The sequence below is a fragment of the Falco naumanni genome, chromosome Z, assembly GCF_017639655.2.
Source record: "Falco naumanni isolate bFalNau1 chromosome Z, bFalNau1.pat, whole genome shotgun sequence".
NCBI lineage: Eukaryota > Metazoa > Chordata > Aves > Falconiformes > Falconidae > Falco > Falco naumanni.
In genome coordinates this window covers 82493249-82512792 of record NC_054080.1, presented here as the reverse complement: position 1 = coordinate 82512792, position 19544 = coordinate 82493249, and the positions used below count along the sequence as shown (strand labels likewise).

The 19544-nt window shown below is 53.6% G+C and overlaps 1 protein-coding gene across 1 annotated transcript in view; it reads left to right on the top strand.

Annotated features, from left to right (window-relative positions):
- Positions 1–16748: 16748 nt before the first annotated feature.
- SKOR2 (SKI family transcriptional corepressor 2) overlaps positions 16749–19544 on the top strand; it is a 28404-nt gene continuing 25608 nt past the window's right edge. The window contains 3 exon segments of the mRNA XM_040580920.1: positions 16749–18267; positions 18269–18334; positions 18336–19053. Coding sequence (XP_040436854.1) covers positions 16865–18267; positions 18269–18334; positions 18336–19053 — 2187 coding nt within the window. The 5' untranslated portion in view covers positions 16749–16864.

Sequence of the window (19544 nt, the reverse complement as noted above, 5' to 3'; positions counted from 1 at the left end):
TACAACGGGGATGCAGATACCGTACGATGGCCATTAACAATCCAGGCAGTCTGCACATTATGTTGAAGTATGGCAGAATAAAGACAAGTCTTACATATAGAGGGTGTATATCCATAATACAAGAGGCAGGCATCTTCAATCAGCGCGGTAAGGCTAAAATTTAGATCTGAACCATGGATTGCAGTCACCTCACTGCCTTGTTCTGAGTTAAGGGGCCGTGAAGCAGGAGGTATTTGAGTTGAGCATGGGGTGTAGGTGCTTAAATACCATGGACAAGCTGGGCCTTTGTGTCTGTTCTGGTGCTACTGAGAGCACTGGAAAGAAATCTATTGACATCAGTGGGCTTTGGATTAGGCTCCTGCTGTGTTATTAAGTGAATTATTAATTATTAATAATAACATAACAGAAATCACATGTTGCCTTATTCAACCATTCAATTTTGCCTTATGTGGGGGTTTTTGAAAATACGGTCGCCGAGTTTAAATACAAGTGTGGATTGATTGTTCAGCGTCCTTACTCATTGCCAAGGAGAGAGTATGCTTACATATGGGTGTCCAGTTTTAAATGAATATTGATTGACTGAAATTCATGCCGTCTGCTTCAGTTTAACTGTTTGGCAAAACTAGAGATGTCAATAAAACTGGATTGAATTTTGAACAGTATTAAAACTTTCTGGAGCCAAGGTAATCATGATGGAAAAAAGTAATAAACGGCTGGAGACCTTACAAGCGTGGGGCTTTTCCTACTGCTGTGAAGCCCTCTGGGGTTAGGGGTGTTTAGACCCAATGTTAAAAGACCGGTAGAGCTGCTAATGGTCTTTCTGGTCCTTTGGCTGCAGCAAATATAAATAGGCAAAGCAGATGCTCTAATTCATATCTTCCTAAACCTTGGCCAAAGGAACACATTTATAATGTTTCTTCAGATAATGAGGTTTAGGAAAGTGCTACCCCTTCAAGCAAGCAGCAGCTGACTACATGTCCAGGAGATGTCCTCTGAGTTTGTCCCTGTGGGACCAGCACTTGCCTGTCCTGGCTCGCCAAGGCAGACGCGTATCTGCCTTCTCTGCTGGAGAAGTGGCACTGGGCGGAGTGGGGAACAGAGAGCTTGGGGAGACCAGGGATGGGTCTCACCGTGAAGGATTTTGGCTTTAATTCCTGGGACAGGCATTCACAGGCTTAGAGCACAGCACCTTGTCCAGCCATCTGCATCCTCGCTGCATCCCAGTGCCTCAGCAACTTTTATTGCATTTTTCTGCTTATTTATGATCATTATTCCTTCCTTACCCACTCATTAGTGACTGAAGGGCAGTGGAATTGAGGCACTGATCCCCCAAAATTTTTATCCTATTTCTAAATAGTTCCCTTGAGGATTTGTCCTATGGATAAATCCATATCCCCCAAATTTAACCATGTGAAGGTCAGGCTGCCTAATCCAGCAGCTACGCAGACACCAGAGGTGCCTCCTCCTGCCCTACAACGATGAATTGGCAGCACTTTGGTTTGCTCTGGGAAGAACCTGGGCAATTAATACAAAGAAAGATAAATGCGCTGGCACGGCTTACACAAGACCATGCGTAACAGCTGGCAGCAAAACAAGAGTTAAATCAGACTGCTTTGTGGGTTCAGTGTGTACCCCAAGGCTGGCCCAGGACATCAACCATCCACCCCCATTTGGGGCTGGAACTGTTAAAAGGATACAACTCCGCAGTAACCCAGCAAGGTCAGGCTTAAAGGACAATGCCCTCCAGGACGGCAGATGCTTGAAAACACCTCTTCAAAAACCAAAAAAACCCTCTCACATCTTCTCTGCAGTGGCTTTTTCCTGGGAATTGGACTGTGACTTAATAAAATAACACCAGGTAAGCCTGTCCATACTATCTCCTTCTTTCTGCTGTTGCAGAGCTGTCAAAACTAGTGTCCGTGTTTATTACCTACCAATTAATTAACAATCATGAATGAAAGCAGATGGGAAACACTTTAATTTCTGGGCCAAGCTAATCTGCAATGGTACTTTCTGAAATTAGTTATGTGCTTGCTTGATTTCTAAACATCAGCTCATCGTGTGTTAGCGTTGCTGTGAAATAAAAGGCCTTATTTAAGGTACCTCATATAGGGACTTACTTGCTCACAGAGATAAGTTAGGGCCAAATCCTTGCTTGGTTTTTTTTCTGGTGCCAAAAGCAGCTGAAGATATTTTTAAGCCCCTTCTCCGCATGTCTGTTGTGATGAGGAACGCTCATCTCGTAGTGGTAGAAAATTCTGTTCGCCCTGGAGCATGTCACTGCTCGAGGCTGGAAGGTGGTCCTGCAGATAGATGCACTATCACAGATAAAAGGAAGCTAAACCGTGGTGGAAGAGCTGGAATAGGAGACAGGGAGTGAGGAAAGGGAAGGTGGGAATTCAACTGATTCTGCCACTGGTGGTAACTCACTACCCCTTGAAATTGCTATTACACCACTGAATCCTGGGTTCTGGAAATACCTGAGTGAGGACCATTGGGATGACAGCCACAAAAGAAACAGAAAGGTAGAAGGTAGAAAGGTGATTAGGCAAGCTGATGGCAAGGCACAAGCCAACAGCTTCTCTGGGTGGCTGGTCCTAACCTCAGGTGGCAGGTGGTGGGAGCATCAGGCAGAAGAGTGAGCTGTGGGGCTGAGAAAGGCTTGGACCTGGAGGCACGGGGTCTGTTTCAGCAGTAACAATGAGGGACAGAGGTGGCTTTGGGAAAGGATTGAAGTCCCTTAGCTCCGGGATATGGAACATGAGTTTTTGGAGAAGGATGATGGATGCAAGAGGACAGAGGTTGGAGGTGACAGGCATCCCCACTGAACATTCCCCCAGCCAATTTTAACCAGCACCATAATTTGGGTGGACTTGAGCTGGGAATCATTGCAGCTCCTACACCACCACATGCCCTGTTTTTCTTCTAGAAAGACCACATCTCTAACTGCTGCTTAGAGGGCTGTGAGGCACGTGCTGTCCTGGATCTGTAGCACGTGTATGGAGAAATCCTTGAAAATATACCTGAATTAATATACAGGAGAGGGGAAACAACTTCCTGCTGCCATTACATACTTACCTATCAAAAGCCAACCCCGCTGACTTTTCTTTTGTGGTCTGAAGACAAGTTATTACTGCTGGTAGGTTGAAAAATGTGGGATCTTTTCGTTTGTACTCAGTATTAACACAGATAAGTAGATTGTCTGAGCCCCAGGCAGCAAAGAGTGGACCTTTGTTCTTCCTTTTCTCAGCAATCAACGTAAGAGGCGGGAGCACCCTGTCTGAAGTATCATGAGCAACCATCCTTCTCACTCCAGGCTCTCCAAGAGTGTCCACTATGAAAAAAAAAAAATTAAAATCTTAGAGAATATAGGAAGAGGTAAACATGGGGATCTCACAGTGAAAGACTTCAAAGGCACACACTGGTTCCTGAGTGACCAGAAACAGGATCTGTCTGTGAGTCATATTGAGTGGATGTGGTAGGATGATATCTCTACAGGCTGAAGAGTGTTGATACTAACAGTAAATTCTCAGATCATAGCATCGTTTAGGTTAGAAAAGACCTTTAAAATCATTGAGTCCAAACGTTAACCCAGCACTGCCAAGTCCACCGCTAAACCATGAAAAAAGTTGGATAGTAAGAGTAATAGCAGTGATACTAAAAGGCTGTATGGTAATAACTGAACACGGGAATGTCATGACTTTAAAGAAATCTTCATTCATAGGAATTTAGTAATTCTCAGTGCTTTGAGAGAACCATTTTTTGTGATACTGAATGCAAATCAGTGGCTGGACAAGCTAAATTAACTCTATGTGTCATCCAAAGGTCAGAGCAGATACGTGCTCAGGTTACAGTTAACAATATGGCATTAAAATTATATATGTCAAATTGTTCCATATATAATCAAAACAGTCTTCATCACTGACGGGCTATTCCTGAACTACCTGAAGTGGAAGAATAGGCTAGCATGAGACAAAATTCTTCTTTTTTAATTAAAAAATCAAGATGAGTTGGGTAAATTTTATAATGGATGTAGGTGCCATAAGATGTGCTGCTGCCTGCTTTGAAAGTCACCTGTGTCCAATATTGAGTCTGATGGGTAGATGCTAGGTGCCTAAATTTGACAAACAAATTGGTAGGAGTGTTTTGCTCTAAATGTTTCCAAATTTCAGAAAGGAACAGACCAGAAGACGTGATCTTACGGCCACGACCCTGAAATTGGATTGTTCCAAGAGGTAAGTGCATAGGATCCGCTCCCTTGGCTGAGTTAATGGTAGTGGCCAGAGATAGGTACTATTGACTTGCTTTCAGTATCACAGGGGCTTTTAGCTTGGGTTTTGACTAATAAGTAGCTGATTTTGTGAAATGGTCTGTGCTCAACACGCTGGGGGGGGGGCTGTGGCCAGGAAGTATCGCACTGTTGGACATTGACAGTGTGGACATCTGAAGCGGGGTGAGGCATCCCACTCTGCGGCTGGGACACTGCAAAGTCAGTTTAGCAAATGTCCTTGCTCCATGACCCAGAAGCTCTTGGTTGCCTGCTAGAGAAGTGGTCTCCAGACCATCCTGGGACCTATTGCTGAACTGCCCTTGATACTGAGTGTGATGATGATCTCTCCACTGAAGAGGATGGATGGATTGATGGATGGATGGATAGATAGACAGATGGAATGAGTGACACCCACTAGGTTTCATGATTATTTAATGTAGTTCTTCTCACTGTGATATATGTATCGTGGCTGCCCCACCCCCGGAAGAGCTCAATGTCAGGCTGGATGGGGCTTTGAACAGCCCAGTGTAGTGGAAAGTGTCCCTGCCCATGGCAGGGGGGTTGGAACTAGATGATCCAACCCAAAACCATTCTATGATTCTATGATTCTACTTTTAAACCACTCTATAATATTCCCCAGAATGGCTTTTAGAAATAAAGTCCCATTCGTTTCACTGAGTGTTGGACTAGGCTCTGTATCAAGCCAGTAGCTCCCAGCTGGCTCCTGCAGACCACAGCACCATCCCAGCCACTTCAAAGATGCCCACGGACTAATAATTAGCACCTCTTTCACAGCACCTTTACAGTGCACAAAATGAAAATTTGGATGACAAGGTCGAAAGACTGGCAGCAGTTCACTGTCCTAATGAGTCTGGAAATGTCTGAATCAAATCATGGAGTTACTACATGATTTCTAAGTTCTTGGAAATCTTTCATTTTTTGTAGCTTTCCACTGATGCTTTTAACTATGATTGATCTTTTTTTACTATTACTATTTTCAACTGCACTATGAAGAAGTGAGAGTGAAATCTAAGATAGGAGAGAGTTTTCACGTCAACTACATTTTATAAAACCTCTCTGAGACACTGGTAGATGAGTGGTACTCCCTAAACACATTCACACACACACACATCCTTTCCAGGTACATAAATTGAGGCTTAAAAAGGAGGTCGTATTTTTCCAACTTAGGTATCTCAACTGAGAAATCCCAATCCAAAGTAGAACGATTTTCAGAAATGCCCAGTCTGGACAGATGAGCAGCAAACCAGATTACTCACAGAGTGCTCTTACATGAGAGCTGATCTTTAAAATATTGGTCTATAAATGGCTTTCTGCGAGGTCATGCAGTAATTCATTGAACTAAAGGATAAAATTCCAGGTTTCTGGGTGTCCTGTGGCATGATCACTATACTTTACCCCACAAATACAGTTATTTAAGGAGCTAGTTGGGTGATTCTGTTATTTCAAGCCAAACCAGAGCACTCCAGGCTTGAAAAATGAGCAGATGCCTTCACCATAACTTGATGCAGTGCACCAAAGCGTTTCCATTTGCTTGGTCTGTTGGCTCCTGGCATGACAGGAGCACTTGATGTGACTTTCAGCACAAATACCTGCTTGGAGCAGACTGCTCTGACCTAGGGAATCTGATCTCAGAAGTACTAAAAGCCACTCATGATGATATTGGTTAAGAAAAGCAGCGTAGGGAGCTTTAACCCATGAGTCTTACAGCCACTGATTTCCAAAGGAAAAATAATTCACTCCATCTTTAAAATAACTGTTTAAAAAGAGCAGGTACCTGGTGTTGTTAGCTTACATGCTGAAATTGCAATTAAACTGTTTGAAATGGCTTTTTAGGAAGAGTCTTCCCCTGTCTGCTCCAGCCCCTTTCCTCAATTCACCAGGTAGCATTAAAAGGGGAGGACCAATATCACGATAATATTGCAACGTGGCTTGAAAAATCACACCTATAGCCTTGATAAAACCAGTGAAACTTCCTCAGCCAGAAAAAGAGGCTTCTCTTTTGGAAAGACAGCCCTGCCTTTGTAAATCTGTCCTAGATTGCCGGGCCCTGAGTGGCCGTGAATTTCAGATTTGTCATCATATTTGAGCTCTGAAGGTGCAGAGCTAACCTGCCCCCCAGCCGGCTGATCCCGCCGCTTCCTTAGCTCCCAGTATCACTAACTTCAATGGGAGTCTCAGGTGCACCAAGCAAAGCCTTTAATGGATTAAACAGAGCAAAGACATATAGAGTATACACCCACAGCAGGCACGTCTGCGAGTCTGCCTACACATTTGCACAGGCAGAGCTACAGGGTGAGAGGAAACAGTAAAACATCCAGATACATTTTTGGAAAATGTTTCCTTTGTAAAGTTGAGCTTCTTGCAGCAGCACAATGTATATATCCATTATTTCTGCATTGTTTCTGTGCCCTGGTCAAAGAGTATTAGAGGATACAATTCTGTTCTAAATTACATCTGGGTAAATCCAGAGGAATTCCCCTGAGCCACATTTACCTCTAAGATTTTTCCTACATGGGGACACTCAGGAAAATAACCCAAATTAGCTGAAGGTGAGAATTTAAAAGTGGATTAATTAAACTGCGTGAAACCCCTGTGAAGGTTGTTCTTATTCAGAATTCAGGTGGTCTTCATTCAATTTAATTTAATTCACTTTGGAAATTAATTCAGATTAATTGTCCTAACAGTTTTTTATGTACCTATTCTAGATTAACACTGGGGTAATAAAATGAATTGTAGCCCACTGGCTTCAAGATGATTTTTAGACTCATACCAGGAGGCTCTGGAGAGAGGTTGGCCCCTGGGTGTCCAGAAGCCGGTGCTTTGCTATTCAAGACAAAGGAGTGGGGGATGTTTCTGGAAATAGATGAGCAATATTCTTTTAGCTTTTCAGGCAATTTGTTTAAAGACCTGGTAATAAATAGGAGGTGACAATGACAACACAGCAACAGGTTAAATACCACTGCGTTCTAGTAGGGAGCCCACAGACTTCCCTTCCCCTGGGGCCTGATCCTGCATTTATAATAATCTTTTTTTTTTTTTTTTTTTTTGGGGGGGGGGGGGCGCGGAATCCTTTGACATCAAGAGGAACAACATCCAAATCTCCTAATTCCAGACAATCCGATTTTGCAAGCCTGGAGCCAAATGAAAATCAAGACTACAGCAAAGAGGGCCTGCTATTTGAAAAAGAAAAACTGCTTTAAAGAGATAACTGCTCAAAATCTGCTCCCCAAAGAAGGAGACTCTTATTAAGGGCTTTTTCTCAAGATGTCTGCCTGAAGGCTTCTTCAGAAAGGATTTAGTCGTTTATAACTCAGAGCTGGAGTTTGAAGCCCCCTTTTTTAACTGCATGGTATCTTGGAAGTCCTGCCCCTGCCTCCTTCCAGCCAGCTGGGGTTAAGCTTGGCAGGGGGCACAGCAGAGGCAACATGCGCCCCCCAGCAGCCCTGCCAGGCTGGGGGCACTGCAAAGAGCCCAACCAAACAGGGAGGCAAAAAAAAAATAAATAAAAAATCAGGGCTTCTGAATCTGTCTGGAATCAGCCAAAACTGCTGCTGTGGTTAAAAAAAAAAAAAAAAAAAAAAAAAAAAAAAAAAGAGAGAGAGAGAAAAAAATTTCAAAAAGAAAAAAAACAACCACCCAAACTTATTTCTGAAAGGTTTCTGGCAGTTTTATGTGTCTTTCTCTGAAGCACCCAGCACTAGTGAAGGGGGATCAGACTGAAGTGGCTCCTGCCTGCTAAATCTTTTTGCATATTCAGATTTTAAATATCAAATATAGCTTCGGGAAGGGGCGGGGGGGGGGGGGGGGGGGGGCGGGGGTAGAAAATTTCATTCGGTCTAGAAAAACAAATGCAACCTCCAGCGTGTTGGAGCTGTGATAAAATGATAGCTACGCTCATCATGTAAGTAATAAAAAAGGAGCAATGCTAGTGCGATGGGATGTGGGGAAAGGTTTGGGGGATATCCAGACCCCGCTCAGAGCCGTCCCCCAGGCATTGCAATTTGAAGGAAAAATGCTTTAATCCGCCACTGTCCCCCTGGGGCTCGGGGACAGGTCCGCGGGCACCCGGGACACTGCGGGTCATGGCTCCTCGGGAGCTGGGGGGGGGGCAAAGCGAAGGGGAATTCTGATGTCGTGTCGCCCACTCAAACCGTTTTGCTGCGGTGACCCCCGCAAAATCTCAGCGCAAAGGCGCGGAGAGACGCGCACGGTGCGGCGGAGCCGGGTGCGCCCCAGCTCAGTCGGGAAAGGTTCGGCACGACTGTTTTCGGGGGGGGGGGGGGGTGGGGTGGTGATGGTCCCCATCCCCGGCATCCCGCACCCCTCCGGTGCCCAGGCACCCCTCCAGCCCCGCGAGGTGGAGAGGCAGGATCCGACCCTGCAGACCCCTGGATTCACTCGTCAAACCAAATTTGCTGCTCGGGCAAATTTGACCTGTTTCTTGGCCCAGATACGTTTCAAATGCTTTCTCTGTTAATTGTTTAATTTTATTATTTTTTTTTAAAGACTGGGCGCGGGAGCTCCGCGGTCCCTAGAGTATCCCTAGCCCTGCCCGTTAACTAGCCCGGCTTCTCCCTAGGGAAGACCATCTGGGGGTCCCGGGCACCCCCAGGACTCCTCTCCTCCTCCCCATCCCGGCATCTTCGGGTTCCCTTCCCCGACGGGGGCGTCCCACAGCGGTCGGGACAAGTGGTGACCCCCATTTTGGGACCAGCCCCCCTTTGTGTATTTTGGGGGGGACAGACACCACTCTCCTGTCCCCCAGTACCTCGGGGTGTGCGCGCAGCGCAACCACACAGGCTGCGGTGCTCCTCTCCTTACAGCCAGCTAAAGGCTGTTCTCTTAATGAATTACTAATGAGTTAAAATTGGACAGCCGGCTTAATTAAAGCGTAGAGGCAATGTGTTTACCACATTGTAATTGAACTCATTAGGGCTTCGGCTTTGTGTTTTTAAGCAGCCGCCTTGTTCCGCACGTCGAGTGATCCGCGGGAAGCGCTTTGCTGGGGACAGGGGCTCTGCGGGAGTGGGCTAGGGGTGGCGGCTGTGCCCTCCCACCCCCCAATCTCTGCCTCAGGGACTTGCTGGGGGGGACCCTCTCCTGCTGTCCCACTACGCGCTCACGGTTTCGGGGTGCTCGCCTGGGATCCTTTTTGCGGGGAAAGCAAGGAAAGGGGCAAAGGAAAATTGAGGGAGAAGAGGGGAAATTTAGGGTAGGGGGAGTCTGGGGAAGCAGAGCCCGCCCCTGCAACAGGGTCCCTCTTGTCCCCCTCCAGGCTGGTGTGTGCGGCGCTTCCCCCTCCCCCCCCCCCCCCCCCCCCCCCATCCTCCGCAGCCGTTGGGGCGGACCTGCCCCGGGGTAGCGGCGGGGCGGGGGCAGCCACGGTTCCCCCCACCTCCCCGGGCGAGGGGAGGGGGCCGGGGAAGGGGGCGGCTTCCCCGCACCGCTTGCAGGGCGCTGCCTGGCTGCTAGAAGGCGTCCGAGACCCGACCCACCCGCGGCACAGCCGCCGCGACACAGGCGGGAGCCAAACTTACGCGCAGCGCAGCTACCGCGGAGCGCGGCCCGGTGCCGGCCGCCCCCGCCCTGCCGCCCGAGGGGACCCATGGAGCACAGGCGGCCAGGTGAGCCGTGGGGCTGGAGCGGGGTGGGGTATGGGTGGGCGAATCTCCTGACTTGGGTGTATTCCTACCCTTCTGGAGTAAATAACGGTGTCGTGACAGGTCGCAGGGTCGTGCTGCCTCTTGGGGCGGGGGGGGAGGAAGGTGGGTGCCCGGCTCTGGGTCGGCTCTGGCTGGGGCAGCCCCCCGCAAGTTTGGGCGGCAGCGGAGGGAAGGGGCGATGGTTCGCAGCCCCCCTTGGAGGAGCTGCGCGTTTCCTCGTTCCCGTTTCTTACAGGTAAATATCTATTTTTTTTTTTCCTTCGAAATCGTGAACTTCAGGCCGCGTTTGGAGATGGGACGGGAGGAGCAGGGCTGGCTGGTGCCCAAGGCCAAAGCGGGGACCTCCGGGTCCCCCGGGGAGGGGATGCGCGGAGCTCTCCGCTCAACACCGCGCCCGCGCAGCGCTCCGCGTCCTGCCGCCCCCGGGGGGGTGGGGTGGGGGGGGGTGGAGAATGGGGGACAGCGCTGCCTCCCTCCTCCGGGCAGCTCGGCCACCCGGAGCGACCCTCCTCGCCCGGGAAGGGGCTGATTTGGGGGAATAGGTGGGATAAGAGGCGGCCGCCAGCCTGGTGAGAGGCGGCTTCTCCGCTTTGTCAGCGGCTCCCAGGTTTAAAAGCCGGGGGAAACGAGGTATGTTTTTTTTTTTAGTTCTTATTTTTTACCGGCTTTGGGAGTCCGAGGGCTGGAGCCGAAGCGGGGAGCCCTCGGGAAAGCCCCTCTCCCCCCAAGCCCTTCCTCGACGGGCTGCCTGCTTGTTGCACAGCCCCTGCCCACCGGCTGCCCCGAAGCGGGAGCTCATAGCGGTCTATACAGCCCTTCGGAAACGCCTATATAGAGCGTGCCTATAGCAGAATACCCTCCCTCGCAAGTCACTTTTTTTTTTAAACAGAATCCTGAAATGATGGCGAAGGAGGAGGGGACGAGAGGGATGTGGTGGTGGAAGAGGGAAGAAGTTGCATTTGGGTGTAGAGGGGGACAAGGGGACAAGGCAGACCCCTAAGTGGGTAATGTCAACTGTCAAAGAGTGCAGGAGCGTAAAAGCCAAACAATCCCAATCCCCATAGGTTGTTTATTCCTCATAAAATACAACTCTACATAGCAGGAAGTTACTGCAAACATTTATCAATAATGAATGAATCTCCTGTAATAAAATACTCACATAATTAGCTACAGTCAAGTACGTGCATTACGCCAAGGCTTTTGCAACTCTTTGTTGAAAATCCGACTTGGATAAATCCTCTCAAACAGCCTTTTAAGAAGGGAGGAAAAAAAATACAAACCCAAACCCAGGAGCAAACCACCACCCAGCATTTCTCCTTCTTTTATGCTGGTTTTGAAACCCAAACCGTAACTACTCCTGAAATATAACGGAAAACTCTTTGGTGAATTCAGAAGAGTCATTAACATTCAGCTTTAAGTGAATGTTAACAGTAAATAAAGAAATCTCTTGATTGTAATAGTTGCAACAAAGCAATAATAAACCAGTGGGTGGTCATCAGTAATGATAAATGTATCATTATTACTGTGTGTTGGGGAACAGGGTTTGGAAAGTACTTCAGACTTTTTAGTGGCAAGCCTGGTGGCAATTCGTTTCTTAGCCTGGGAAAAAAAAGCGCCATATAATTTTATACACAATTTAGGTGAAAATAAATTTAAATCTGTATATTACATTTTTAATTTCAAGATAGTAATTAAAGCTGGTTCATTATATCTCCTCTGAAAGTCTCAGTGCTCATCTTAATTGCCTGTTTGTACAATCTGCTTTCGAAGACACCCAAGGTTACTGGGTTCTGGAAGATGCAAAATTGAATTATTTACTGACGTGATGACTCTTCGCCCGATAGCGTCACGTTTCCCTGGAAGTTTGGGCTGGCTGGTCCCCGCCGCAGCCCGCTCGGGGCCTCGCTTCTGGCGTGGAAGTTTCTTGCTTGGTTAGACACTTGGAAGCAGGGATGTTTCGGATGGAAGACGTTCAGGGCGCTTTAATTTATGCTTTGAAAAGAAAAACAAAAAATCAATAGCTGAGGTGGTTTTCGTTTGGGATTTCCCCACCACCACCACCCTCTCCTATCCCCTATCCCACCACCCCCAGGGGGTTAATTCATCCATATCTAAACTTGCAGCTGCTTTCTTTTTTTTTTTTTTTTTTTTTTTTTCCCTTCCCTGCTACCCCATCCCCAGGCAGGACAGAAATAAAGACCCTCGCGTTTTTAAGCGCCGAGGGGCGGTTACAGAGCACCCATCTCCTCCCGTGCTGCCAGTCGCTTCCCATACAATGAAATCAAATCGCTTATTATTTCCATTACTTTTTAAAAAAAATTTAGTGCTGTTTCTGTTCGGGAGGGTGATGCTGGAGGGGCTGGCGGGATGCTTTCCTGCGGTGGGGGCTATCCGCATCTCCTGGCTAAGGTCTGCACGTACCTTCGGCGAGGACCACCTCGGGTTTGGATCCCTTGGAACGTATTAAATCGAGAAGTTCAGAGAGCTTCCTCAGACAAAAGATGCCGTTCCCAGGTCCTCCCCTTCAGCCGCCGTGCTGGTTTTTTTTCAGCTGCCAGAGGGATCTCAAACTCCCCCAGAAATGCCCCATCCCTAAACTCTCCCAATGCTTTTAGAGAACCAGGAGAAGATTGCGTGGAGTCTTTTCCCCTCCCGTGATGATGATTGTAGATGGATCTTTCCGAGGCGTCCTCTTGCCACTGAAAAAAAAAAAAAAAACAAAAAAAAAAACCTCCACGTAGAGATCTCTGCCCTTTTGTTGTGTCTAGCTGTGTTATTCAAGAGCAGAGACAAAAGCCCGAAGTGATGTGATCTAAATGAGCTCCGGGGTTTTCCAGATGGGACCACCTCTAGTCCAAATGCCCCCTCTGCTTAATATAATAAAACGCGATTAAAAAAATAATAATAATATACTTAGGAAAGGACTTCGCTCTGGACGGAGCAGCGCAAGCGAAATCGACCCAAAAGTGTTTTTAAAACCTCCTTTGCCTAAATTTTATTTGGATAAGCGGTTTTATAACGATACCTTGCGTGCCTGCTACTTACAGGGCTGTAAGTTTCAACGGGATGCGGAGGAGTGGGAGGAGGGAATGGATCCGCGCTGGGGGTGGTTTGCTTTGTGGGTTTTTTAAACACACCAAGGTTATCCTGCTGCGAGTGGCCGCTCGGCTAGCGAGTAAGTCAAGGCCGTGAGGGTGGGTTTGGGGTGGTTTAGACTTGGCCGCTTTTTCCCAGCCGCTTGTTTTTACCACGAAGCAGCCGCAGCCAGGGGATCTGCTGCTCTCGCCTCCCGCTCCGAGGCGGAATCGCGATAGAGAAGGGAAAAGGAGCCAGGACTCGTTGTCTATCCTTTCCAGGCTTCTGGGAGAAGTTTATCCACTTTCTTAGGAGGTGACTCCAACCCAGCCGTTGCAAACTGCAACAGCAAATAACGAAATGAATGGGACTAATTGGAGGCGGCAGTAGGGTAGGAGCCCAGCGCTGCAGCTCCCCGGGCGGGTTGGGGGGTGCAGACCCCCACCTCAAGTCGGGATTCCCTCTCGCCTCTTGCAGGGCCCCAGGCCGGGCTCCAGCCGGCCCGGGGGGAGGGTGATGGTGTCGGCCACGGCCGGAGCAACCCCGCGATCCTCGCCCGCCCCGGAGCCACCTGCGGGAGCCGCCCCGCTCCTCGGGTGGACTTACCTTTTCTCTCCAGCCAGCGGCTGTCACCCCGTAGTGGGGTCGCCCTACCCCACGAGGTTTCCTAACGGGCTGAAGTAGGAAAAAAAAGTAGAGAACAGTGTATTTTAGCCCCGTTTCTCTAAAGGCGCTAGTGCGGGTCAGTCCCTGTCCCTACCTGGGAGAGCTGCGCTGAGCCCAGGCCCCCGCTGTGGCTGCGGGCAGTGCCCGTGCGACACGCAGGACCTTCTTCCCTCCGTGGGGACCAGTACACCCACTCCCCGTGGCTTGCAGCTTTCCCTGCAGAGGAAATTGAGGAAGCCCCTCAGTTTTTCCAACGGAATAAATTCAAGGGGTTCGATAGCAGCGAGCAGGTAAAGGCACGCTTAGTTCTGCTTTTCGTTTAAGCGTCGCGAAATACAAGGTGTGCGCAGGCTGAACGCCCCCCCCGGACCGAGCCTGTGTTTTCAGCCTCGCCCGGGCTGCGAGGACCGAGCTCGGGGTGTTGCTTCGTTGAAGGCACTTCACTTTGCAACACTCGCTCAGCCCTTTCGCCTCCTGCAACCGGCTTTTCCTCCTCTTCCAACGCCGCGCTCAGAGCCTGGGGCGAGGCTGCGCATCTCCCGGGAACCGTCGGGGGAAAAGCCACCGGCTGACCGGGAGACGGGAAAACGGGGATGCAGGCACTGAGGGCCCACGAGAGCAGGGGGCTGCTCCCTAAAAAACACCCACCACCACCACCACCCAGTCCCTTCTGGTGCCGACCAGGGAGCGAAGACAGGAGGGGAGATTTTCTCCGTGGCGTGGTAATAGATCATACAATGTGTGACACGGGTTTAACCAATAAAACAATTTGAATCAATTAGCTGGCGGAGGAGAGTTTTGAAGTGTAAAATTCATGTCAGTCTGGCTAGGAAGCATTGATTAAAATGTCACCAATGTGAGGCTTATAGCTATTGCTCACACGAAAGCAGCAGGCTCCGTGCAGAAGAGGCTCGGGGAGAAGTAGGAGGGAGGGGGGAAAGGGGGGAGCATCCCTGTGACAGTGGCGGCACGGGGGCCAGCAGGATTTAATAAGAAGCGACAGAAGTAATAAGAAGAGGTGTGGAGTTTTGGTTTTGATTTCTTTTGGTTTGGTTTGGTTTGGTTGTTTTTTTAAGTTAGCGAGGACCTGATCGATCCGGGGGGCTCCGTCGTTTCGCTGTCCGGGGGGAAAAGCGGAGAGAGTCGGTGAGCTTGAGCGTGGATGTCCTGGGAAAGGTCGGTGCGGAGATTTTTGCCTGGATCTGTGATGGCCGGGGAAAAAAATTAAAAAATACAACGGAAAAAAATTTTAAACCCCCAAACCACTAAGTTTTCACAGCTAAAAAGGCAGAAAGGTTTGGTATTGGTCATGTGCGTGGGGAGAAGAAGAGATGGAAGCAGTTTTTTAAAAACAAAAATAAATCACAGGGGTATTAGGGAACGCCCGACGGTTCAGATGTCCTCCCCGTTTTAGCTTGAAAGGAGTTTTTCCTTCTTCCTTTTCCCGTTTTTCAGCCGGTTCCGCAGTTTTCCTGTCTAGAGAGGACCGTAGTTGAGGGTTTTTGGCCTCCCCGCTCCCCCCTGCCCTGGGTGGTGGGGTTGGGGGTCGCGGCGGGCCTGCCCCGTCCTCACCCCACGCTGCGTGGAGCCGGTGGGGACCTACGAGGTTACCGGTGCTTTTTGGGGTAGATGCGAAAAAAATTTTCAACATTTTCACTGCAGTGTATTCGCCTCTTTTCGGGAAAAAAAAAAAAAAAAAAAGAGGCAGACGCGGCTAGCGTGCTGCAGCCTGCTTGCTGGGGGATTGGTGTTGGGGCTTTTTTTTGTTGATTGGGGGCATAAAGCAATTGGAAAAAGAAAAAAAATATTTGCACCGTGTTGCTTTTTGTGGGAGTAAGACTTTGTGTGTCCAGGTCCTACTGAAAGTGGTTTTGGTGAATCACTCCGGTGTATTTGGGAAGGGAGTGTGGGTCACAGCAGCTCTTCGTGCCCTTGAGGACACGGTTGTGGCGAAAAAGCAACTTTTTTCTCCCTCTCTCCTCCCTCCCGCCCCGTAATTTCTGCCAGATCCGTTAAAAAATGCTTCCGAAAAGACGCGGTTTATCGTATCGAACACATTCAGTTTCTTGGAAGCGATGGGGCTCGGACCGTGGGGGGGTGAAGAAACAAAAGAGGAGCGGGGGGGCGGAGAAGGCAAAAAAAAGGCAAAGCACGTCGCACCGCAACCCGCTCCGTCGCCGAACTCGGTGTCCCTTGGTCGGGAAGCCCTGCGTGGGGCCGGGTGGGAACAGGGAGCGCTCCGGGGGGCGGCGGCAGGAGGCCGGGCCTCAGCGGGGCGTCCGCGTCCCCTCCCGGTACGCGGAGGGAGGGATGGGGGAGCCACCCCCCCCCCCCCCCTCTCCGGTTGGGGGGAGCGTACGGTAGGGCCCGGCCCCCCCCGCCCCGCTGACGTCACCGTGCCCACGGTGGGCCGCCGTGCGCCCAGCGAGGCGCGGAGCTTCCGCGCTTGCAGCCGCCACCGTGCGCAGGGCTGCGGCTGGCCGCGCTGCTCCGCGGCGGGGGGATGCGCCGCCTTGCCAGGGCCCGACGGCAGCACTGCTAGGGCGCGCCCGCGGAGGTAAAGGGTACAGCGCGGGGAGGATGCGCGGGTGGCTGCGGAAGGCATCAAGACGTTTATTTATTTTATTTAGTTATTTCTCATTCCTCTTCCGCGCTTTCCCCCGTCCCTGGGGGTGCGGAGGGAGGAAGCCGTCGGGTCGAGCAGGCGGGCGCGGTGCACGGCGGCTGCCCCCGGAAACTCCGCGGAGCGCCTTCCAGGCTGGACAGGGGGACAGACGCCTCCGCTGCGTGTTTCGGGATGAACGGCCCGTGGGCTGGGGCAGCTCCCTACGCGGGGGGGGGGGGGGGCGGGCAGGATGGCGGTTCTCTCATTTATCCTCGACTCCGCATCTGCGGTGGGATGCGCACGTCGGAGAGCCGGGATGCGCGGAGGCAGGCGGCCCCGGGCGCATCCCCGGTGAGGCCGGGGGGGATGGGTCAGGGTCACTCAGCAAAACTCAAGGCCTATCTCCCAGGGATGGGGGGTGGGGGTGGGGTGGGGGTGGGGTGGGGTGTGCGCGCTTGCGGCGAGACGCCCCCATCCCCGGTGGGTCCCCGGCTGACGGCGCTGTCTCTCTCTCCCCCTCCCCGCCCGCAGCTGAAGCAGAGCAGCCGCCCCGGCGCTGAGGCGATGGCGACCAGCCCGCTGCCCGGCCCCACCGACATCCTGCTGCCGTCGCCGTCCAGCGCGTACCCGCCGGACCCCATGAACCAGCCGAGGGCCGGCCACGCCGCCATGAAGCCCAACCAGGTGGGGCAGGTGATCCTCTACGGCATCCCCATCGTCTCCCTGGTCATCGACGGGCAGGAGCGGCTGTGCCTAGCGCAGATTTCCAACACCCTCCTCAAAAACTTCAGCTATAACGAGATCCACAACCGACGGGTGGCTCTGGGCATCACCTGCGTGCAGTGCACGCCGGTGCAGCTGGAGATCCTGCGGCGGGCCGGGGCCATGCCCATCTCCTCCCGCCGCTGCGGGATGATCACCAAGCGGGAGGCGGAGCGGCTCTGCAAGTCCTTCTTGGGGGAGAACCGGCCCCCCAAACTGCCCGATAATTTCGCCTTCGACGTGTCCCACGAATGCGCCTGGGGCTGCCGCGGCAGCTTCATCCCGGCCCGCTACAACAGCTCCCGGGCCAAGTGCATCAAGTGCAGCTACTGCAGCATGTACTTCTCCCCCAACAAGTTCATCTTCCACTCCCACCGCACCCCCGACGCCAAGTACACGCAGCCCGACGCCGCCAACTTCAACTCCTGGCGCCGCCACCTCAAGCTGACCGACAAAAGCCCCCAGGACGAGCTGGTCTTCGCCTGGGAGGATGTCAAGGCCATGTTCAACGGCGGCAGCCGCAAGCGCGCCCTGCCGCCCGCGCCGCCCGCGCCCCCCGCCGCCGCCCCCGCCGCCTGCCACCCGCTGGGCACGGTGAAGGCGGCGGCTGCCGTGGTGGGCGGCGGGTTGCTGAGCCCCCACCTGCTGGCCGCCCCCCCCGAGCTGCACCAGAAGCGGCCGCGCTTCGAGGAGGATGAGGAGCTGCAGGAGGCCGTGGCGGCGGCGGCGGCCCACGGCGGCAAGAGCCCGCGGAGCTACCCGGTCATCCCGGTGCCCAGCAAGGGCTCCTTCGGCGGGGTGCTCCAGAAGTTCCCCGGCTGCGGGGGGCTCTTCCCGCACCCCTACGGCTTCCCCGCCGCCGCTTTCGGCCTCTGCCATAAGAAGGAGGAGGGCGGCGGCGGCGCGGCCGACGGCCTCGGCGGGGCGGCGGCTCACAAGGCCGGCGCGGGGGCGGCGGGGGGCGGCCTCTCGGGGCTCTTCTGGCCGGGCAGGAAGGACGCCGCCTTCTACCCGCCCTTCTGCATGTTCTGGCCACCCCGCACGCCGGGCGGCTTGCCGGTACCCACCTACCTGCAGCCTCCGCCGCAGCCCCCCGGCGCCCTGGGTTGCTCGTTAGGCGACGGGGCGGGCCTGCTGCGTCAGGCCTTCCTGGACCTCTCGGAGCCCGGCAGCGAGGCGGGGACCGCGGGGCTGGGCACGCCGCCCGCCGCCGCCCCCCCCGCCCGCTCCCGCCGCCGCCGCCGCGCGGGACCCGCTCTTCGAGTCGCCCCCCTGGCGGCGGCGCCGAGCCCGCCTCACCCGCCGCCTCCGAGGGGGGCAGCGGCGGCGGCCGGGTGCCCGCGCACCACCCGCACTTGCTGGAAGCGGCGGCCGGGCGTAAGGCCGGTACCGGCTACCACCACTCCAGCGCTTTCCGACCGGTGGGGGGTAAGGAGGACTCGGAAAGCCTGGCTAAGCTGCACGGTGGCGGGCCGCCCCGCTCCGCCTCGCCGCCGCCGCTGCAGCTGCTCCTGCCGCCGCCGCCGCCCGAGGAGGCGGGTTGCGAGCGGCACCCGCTCCCCCCGCCGCCGCACCCCCCGCACCGCCTCCTCTCGCCCGGCGGCACCAGCTGCAGCTTCGCCAGCGAAGACAGTAGCGAGGAGGAGGAGGAGGACGACGACGACGAGCCCGAGGTGGACGTCGAGGGGCACAAGCCCCCCGAGGAGGAGGAGGACGAGGAGGAGGAGGAGGATGAGGACGAGGGCGACGAAGAGCCCCGCGGCGGAGACCCCTTGGCGGCCGGTGGCCGCTTCCCGCCCGCCCGGGGCCTGCCGGAGAAGGGTGGCCGGGAGCGCCCCGCCGCCGGCCCCTTCCCCCGGCCGCCCAACGAGGAGAAGCCGGCAGAGGGCCAGGCCCCGCCGCAGCCGCCTGCCGGGCCCCCGCGGGCGGGCAGCGGCGGCAGCAGCCCGGCGCACCATCCGGCTCTGGAGGAGCAGCCCCCCTACAAAGATGTAAATGTCCCCTTAGGCCCCTCTTCCCGCATTGCAGCCGCCATGTCAGGCACCGGGCACCCCCAGCCGCCATGTCAGGCGCCAGCTCCCCGCCGGCCTGGCAGGCCACGCTGGGCCGGGTGGGCCGTGGCCCACTGGGGCCTCCTGGGGCACGGGGCCCACCCTGCTCCCCTCACCCTCAAAACCCCGGGTGCCCCAAACTCTGTGCCCAGGGCGGCGAGGGCCTGTGCCCCTGCGCACCCATCCCCGTGAGGAGCCACGTCCATGGCGGCGCAGCCTTGCAACGCGCCAAGCCTGGATGTCTTGTCCAGAGGCCAGCACAGAAGCAAACACGGCAGATTCGTTCAGCGGGTGCTTTGCCCGGCAGGGTGGGGGTGTGCAGCCGTCGGTGGTGGCCGTGAGTGATGCTCGATGGCCTGACCGCCTCATCCCACCTCCAGCCCTCACCCACCCTGCTGGTTGCCAGCAAGTTTCTGACGGGATGCATGCTC